The sequence below is a fragment of the Elephantulus edwardii genome, unplaced genomic scaffold, assembly GCF_000299155.1.
Source record: "Elephantulus edwardii isolate Elephantulus edwardi_28Jun2011 unplaced genomic scaffold, EleEdw1.0 scaffold00132, whole genome shotgun sequence".
NCBI lineage: Eukaryota > Metazoa > Chordata > Mammalia > Macroscelidea > Macroscelididae > Elephantulus > Elephantulus edwardii.
This window is the reverse complement of record NW_006399882.1, coordinates 3,623,480-3,630,058: the sequence shown is the minus strand read 5'-3', so window position 1 is coordinate 3,630,058 and position 6,579 is coordinate 3,623,480. Positions and strand designations below refer to the sequence as shown.

General features: G+C 41.6%; 1 protein-coding gene across 1 annotated transcript in view; it reads right to left on the bottom strand.

The window, feature by feature from the left end:
• Nucleotides 1–6,579, bottom strand: part of SNTN (sentan, cilia apical structure protein) — a 25,805-nt gene that overhangs the window by 12,417 nt on the left and 6,809 nt on the right. Inside the window, exon 2 of the mRNA XM_006893866.1 lies at nucleotides 3,462–3,496. Within this exon, the coding sequence (XP_006893928.1) occupies nucleotides 3,462–3,496 (35 nt within the window). The remainder of the gene's footprint in view (nucleotides 1–3,461; nucleotides 3,497–6,579) is intronic.

Below are 6,579 nucleotides of genomic sequence, written 5' to 3'. Positions count from 1 at the left end.
ATTATTCAAAATGGGTGACCCTGGAGGACATTATGCTGAGTGAAGTATCTCAGTCAAAAGGGACAAATACTGCATGGTGCCATTGTTGTAAAACAAGACTGACATCGGGGTTTGGGGGAGACTGAGAAAGATGGGTTGAATAATGTATACTACATTAAAACAGATGAGGGAGAAAACTGTTTAAAAGGGATATGTGATTAGGTATCTTTGTCATGACAGGAGTCCAGAGCGAAGGCTGCATAGTGAAGTGGACCTGAGGGAGGGTTTATAAAACAATGAAAGAATTTTTCTTTTACTTTTCCAAGAGGGTAGTGTACTGGGGAGGGAGGGATGGAAGGGGAGAAAAGTGCAACAATGAATGAATGGAAATCCAAAGTCTCTGTAAATTTTCATTTAAATGAATAATAATTTTTTGTAAAAATAAAATGTTATAAAAAGAGATATAGTAAAGAGTTCTGGTTATAACACCAACACTGACAATATTTTGTGAGAAGTTTAGTTCTCTATTTTATGGTTGGGTTCCTCCCTTCATAAACCTACCATGTTACCTTATAACTCCTGCTCTGTCTGCCTCACAGAGTTTTGAGTGAATATGTGAAGACAGATTGTAAAGGGCTAAGTGCCTTTAAAAATTCAAGCGACTGATGTTTCTCTTTTTGCATTTTTTATGCGTTCTCTTGCTGCTGGCTTAGGATGGAAAAAAGGGTGATAAGTTAGGCCACTCATGTTTCCCTTTCTTGCTGTTTCCTCGCTCGCTTTTTATGCTATAGCAACAGTGAGAGAAGTGGGGTTCCTGGAATATTTTTCTTACTAGACAAGTATTTATTGGCAAATATTTATTGACAAGTCCTGTCTGGTTCTGAGTGTCCCCGGGTGGTACAAAATGTTAATGTGCTTGTGTGCTCTCTGCTAGGTTGGAGGTTCAAGTCAAAAGAAAGACTTATAAATCTGTGACTGCAATGTGCCATTGAATCAGAACAGATTTATAGCTCACCCAAAAGCAAGTATTCAGAGCTGTAAATTGCATGGAAGATTTCCTATTTTTCTCCTACTGTGTTGTTGTTGTGGACCATATAGTCAGAACCAACCTATTGCTGGCTCTTCAGCAGGTTTTCAGAGGCAGTTAATCGCAGGGAGGAGGTTGTTCACCTTTTTCCCTCGGAGCGTCTGGTGGCCTCAAACTGCAGGCCTTCTGCATTGCAGTGTAACTTCTTGCAATTAGGCCACCAGTCAGAAAGCTGTCATTAAAAACCTTAAGCAGCACACTTCTGCTTTGTCACTATGCTTTAAGAGTTCACTGCGTGGATCATAACAAACTGTGGCTGAGTCTGAGAAGAATGGGAATTCCAGAACATTTAATCGTGCTAATGTGAAACCTATACTTGAACCAAGAGGCAGTGGTCAGAACAGAGCAGGGCAACACTGCATGGTTCAAAATTGGGAAGGGTGTGTGCCAGGGATGTGTCCTATATGCATACCTTTTCCAACTGTATGCAAAGCAGATTATCTGAGAGGCTGGGCTCTATGAGGAGATGCATGGCGTGATCTATCAACAATCTGCGTTATGCAGATAACACAACCTTGCTCGCTGAAACTCAGGAAGACCTCGTGCATTTACTGCAGAGGGTCAAGGACTGCAGCCTTCAGTATGGACTGAGGCTCAATGTCAAGAAGACAAAGATTATCACCACTGGACCAATTGGTAGCATCAGGATGGATGGTGAAGAGATTGAGATTGTTCACAGCTTCCGTTTGCTCGGCTCCACAGTCAACACTCTTGGCACCAGCAGCCAGGAAATAAAAGAACGTATTGCGATGGGAAAGTCTGCTGTTAGGGACCTCTCTAAAATACTCAAGAGCAATGGTGTCTCTTTGGAGATGAAGGTGTGCCTGATATAGGCCATGGTCTTTGCAATCACTTGTTATGCATCAGAGAGCTGGACAATGGCTAGGGAGGACAGAAGGAGAATTGACACCTTTGAGCTGTGGTGCTGGAGAAGAGTATTGAATGTACCATGGACTGCCAAGAAAACAAACAGATTAATCCTAGAGAGGGTTAAACCAGGCTGCTCCTTGGAGGCAAGGATTCTGGGGCTTCGTCTGACATACTCTGGACATGTTGTAATGAGAGACAGGTCTTTAGAAAGGGACATCATGCTGGGTAGAGTAGAGGGACAGCACAGGAGGGGAAGACCCTCTATGAGGTGGATTGATTCAGTGACTGAGGTAATCGGGATGGGTGTGTCAGAGGCAATGCGATTGGCACAGGATAGAGCACGGTTTAAGGCTGTTGTACATAGGGTCGCTATGAGTCGCAAAGGACTCAACGGCACATAACAACAACAACAACAACAACAACAACAACAACAACAAGCTCTTACTAGAGACTCTACCCACGTATTTTGGAGTAAGACAAATGATCCAAGCATTTGAGGGTTTCCTCTATTGGTATTTCCATGGCAAAGGTAATATTTTATTATGCATAACATTGAGATTGAACAAATAATATTTATATTTTGAGAATTGATCACCTTTTGCTTCAGGAGCTCTGGTGATGCAATGAGTTACCAGCCACTTCAGTGTAGAAAGATGTCCAGTCTTCTTCCAAAAAGGTTTCAGTCTTAGAAACCCGGTGGGGACATCCTGCTCTCTTCTGCAGGGTTGCTCTCAATGGAAATTGACTACATGGTACGGGGGTTGGTCTTTGGTTTTGGTATTTTCACTCGGTCAGAAGAAGCGGGCAGGAGCTAATTGCATCTTGAACTCCACCGAGTGATGTGCCCTCCTGAGTCACATGCTAATGGCTGTATTCTAGACCTACTGAGGATGCAGCCCAAGCACAAACAACTGGACACCTGGGAAGATAATTGATTTAGGAGTGAGAGGACCCGTTCTTTCATCCCAGCTCTGCCTTTAATACTCTCAAAACCTCACTAGCATAGAGGCCATGCCTATCTTCCCATCTTCTGCAGAGCCACTGGTGGATTCAAACCTCTGAAGACACATGGCCTTTTGGTTAGCAACACAACATGCTACAGGGGAGGTTGGGTGGTCTAGTGGTAGGGAGTTGCACTGCCACCCAAAGGCAGGCAGTGCGACCCACCATATGCTCTGAGGGAGAACGATGGACAGTCACCCTTCATGTCACTTACATTTTGTAAGCCCATTGGAGAGTCAGCAATGAGTTGGTTACAATTTGGCTGCACATAACAACACCAACAACATGCTACAAACTATGCTACTGGAGCTCCTTAATAGACCAGCAAATTCCTATCCTTGGACTTCAGTTCCCAAATCTTTAAAGAGAACATCACACAAGTTTTGATACTCTATCTACAAATTCCCTTACATTACTGATACTCATTGCTATGCCATTATTTTATGTTCTTGACACATCTTCTAACTGGAGAATGTGCCTCATCATCATGTACATGTGTTCTCATCACTCTTGCTTCCCTTACCTTTTATTGAAGCCAGTTGTTTGGATATTGAGACACTGCCAACAAAATAAACAAAACATAGTGAGTTTGAAGTATTGATAGCACAATCCAAAAACAGAGCACCAAATACTTTTTAATTTCACTTATCTTTTAGAAATTTAAATAATAGCTTATTGGGTCCAAGGTGGAAATTTACACAGCAAATTAGATTTCCATCTCACCATTTCACACAAATTGCTGAGTGACGTTGGTGACATTTTCCACAATGTGTCACTATTCTCAATACCCTGCTTTAGTTAGACTTTTTCTGATACGTTAGTATTCCCGTCCCTTACCCTCCTCATCTTTGTTTTAGAGTAGTTTTAGGCTATTTGACCTCTTTAAGATGATTTTAAAAGGATCTCATTACTCATAGCTGATATTCTTTGTGTTACGAGTCATTCTGTTATAAAATTAACTTATTTTTATATTCAATGAGTCTTCATTGAACATTCTAGTGGAGCAGCCAGCTAGTTGCAAAAATCTTTCCTCTCCTTCAAAAAATAATTTTGACTGTGTAAGACCATTATTGTAGAACGTGTATGAGGATCCAAGGAGGGAAGGGTGGCAGCAGAGGGGTGAGGATGGGCGGGGATGATGGTGTTGGTGGTTAGTCATAGGGTCACACAATTCGGTGGGTAGAAGGGATGGGTAAAGAAAAGGGCAAAGATCCAGTGTGAAAAACAATGAATATGAACTTGGTAAGTAAATCAGTATAAAACAAAAATTTAAAAATTTACTTACTTTGTAAGTAAACCAGTATAAAACAAAAATTTTCATTTTAAATTAAAAAACCAAAGCAAAACCCAACTCATTTTCTTTAAGTTGGAACTAACTCATAGCTGACCAGTGGATTTCCGAGGCTAGGAACTGCATTTTGAGGAAACAACTCATATTTCTTCCTCAAAGTTGATTGTTGTTAGGGCCATCAAGTCAAGCATGACTCATAGCAACCCTATAAACAACAGATCTGAACTCAGTCCTGTTCTGCGCCATCCTCACACTTACTGACACACACAGGAGCCCATTGCAGCAGTCACCGTGTCAATCCATTCGGTTGAGGGTCTTTCTCCCCTTTGCCGACCCTCCACCCTTCCAAGCATCATGTCCTTCTCCAAGCAATAGCACCTCCTCACAACATGTCCAAAGTATTTGAGGTGAAGCCTTATCATTCTTGCCTCCAAAGAGCACTCCAGTCACATCCTCTCCAAGACTTATCTGTTCATTCTCTTGGCTGTCCACGGGATGTTCAATGCTTTTCTTCAACACCACAGCTCAAAGACATCAATTCTTTTTCTATCATCTTTGTTCATTGTCCAGGTCTTGAATGCATAGCTACTATTTGGAAAGACTATGACCTGAGTCAGACACACCTTAGTCCTCAAACTGACATCACTACTCTTCAATAAGTTGGAAAGTTTCCTAAATGCAGCTTTTCCCAGTGCAATGTGTCTCCTCATTTCCTGACTGCTCATAACAAGGGTGTTAATTGCTAAACTGTTGACAGTTTCAATCTTCTCTCCATCCATCGACACTGCCTATTGGTCCAGGGGTAAGAATCTTTGTTTTCTTGATATTGAGATGCAATCCATGCTGAAGGCTGTACTCCTTGATCTCAGCAACAAGTGCTTCACGTACTCTTCACTTTCAGCAAGTAAGATTGTGTTATCTGCATAACTCAGGTTATTGATGAGTCTACCTCCAATCCTGATGCCACATTCCTCTTCAGAGTCCAGCTTCTCAGATAATTTGCTGAGCATATAGATTGAATAGGTATGGAGATAGAATAAAACCCTAACACACTCCCTTCCCAATTACAAACCATGCAGTGATCTCCTGCTCCGTTCTCACAACAGCCTCCTGATCCAGGTACAGGTTCCACATGAGGACAATCATGTGCTCAGGGGTTACCATTCTTTTTAATGTCAGCAACAACTAGTCATGATCCATACAGTCAAATGCTTTTGCATAGTCAATAAAACACAAATAGACATACTTCTGGCATTTTTTACTTTCAGCCAGGATCCATCTGACATCAGCAATGATATACCTGGTGCCACAGCCTCTTCTCAATTCCCCTTGAACTTCGGGCAATATCCTATCTATGTACTATTCCAGTCATTTTTAATGATCTTCAGCAGTATTTTGCTTGCATGTGATATTAACGATATTGTTTAATAATTTCCACATTCAGTTGGATCACCTTTCTTGAGAATAGGAACAAATATTGACCTCTTCCAATCGATTGGCCAGACAGCCATCCTCCAAATTTCCTGGCATAGACTGGGGAGTGTATCCAAGGTTGCATCTGTTAATTGAAACAAATATCCCATTGATTACTGGGGCCTTATATTTGCCAATGCCTTCAATGTAGTTTCCACTTCCTCTTTCATTACGATTGGCTCCTGTTCATATGGTATTTCCTGAAACTTTTCAGAGTCAATCAGTTCTTTCTGGTACAGTGACTCTGTGTATTCCCTCCATCTTCTTTTGATTCTTTCTGGGTCATTCAATATATTGCCCATAGCATCTTTCAACATTGTGACACAGGGTTTAAATTAGTTTTTCAGTTCTCTAAGCTTTAGAAATGAAGAACAAGTTTTGCCCTTTTTATTTTTCAATTCCAGGTCTCTTCACCTTCCATTATAATAGTTTACTTTGTCCTCCGGAGCTGCCCTTTGAAATTGTCTGTTTAGCTCTTTCACTTTGACATGTTTTTCTTTAGGTTTGATTTCTTGATGTTCCAGTGCAATCTTTAGAGTCTCTTCTGTCATCCATTTTGATTACGCCTGGGATGCGTCCTGTCTCCATACCTTTTCAACCTATAAGCAGAACAGATTATCCGGGAGGCTGGGCTCTATGAGGAGAAATGTGGGGTCAAGATTGGGGGATGATTTATCAGCAATCTGTGTCATGCAGATGACACAGCCCTGCTTGCTGAAACTGAAGAGGACCTGAAGCACCTGCTGCAGAGGGTCAAGGACTTTAGCCTCCAATATGAATTGAGGCTCAATGTCAAGAAGACAAAGATTCTCACCACTGGACCAATTGGCAGCATCAGGATGGATGGTGAAGAGATTGAGATTGTTCACAGCTTTAG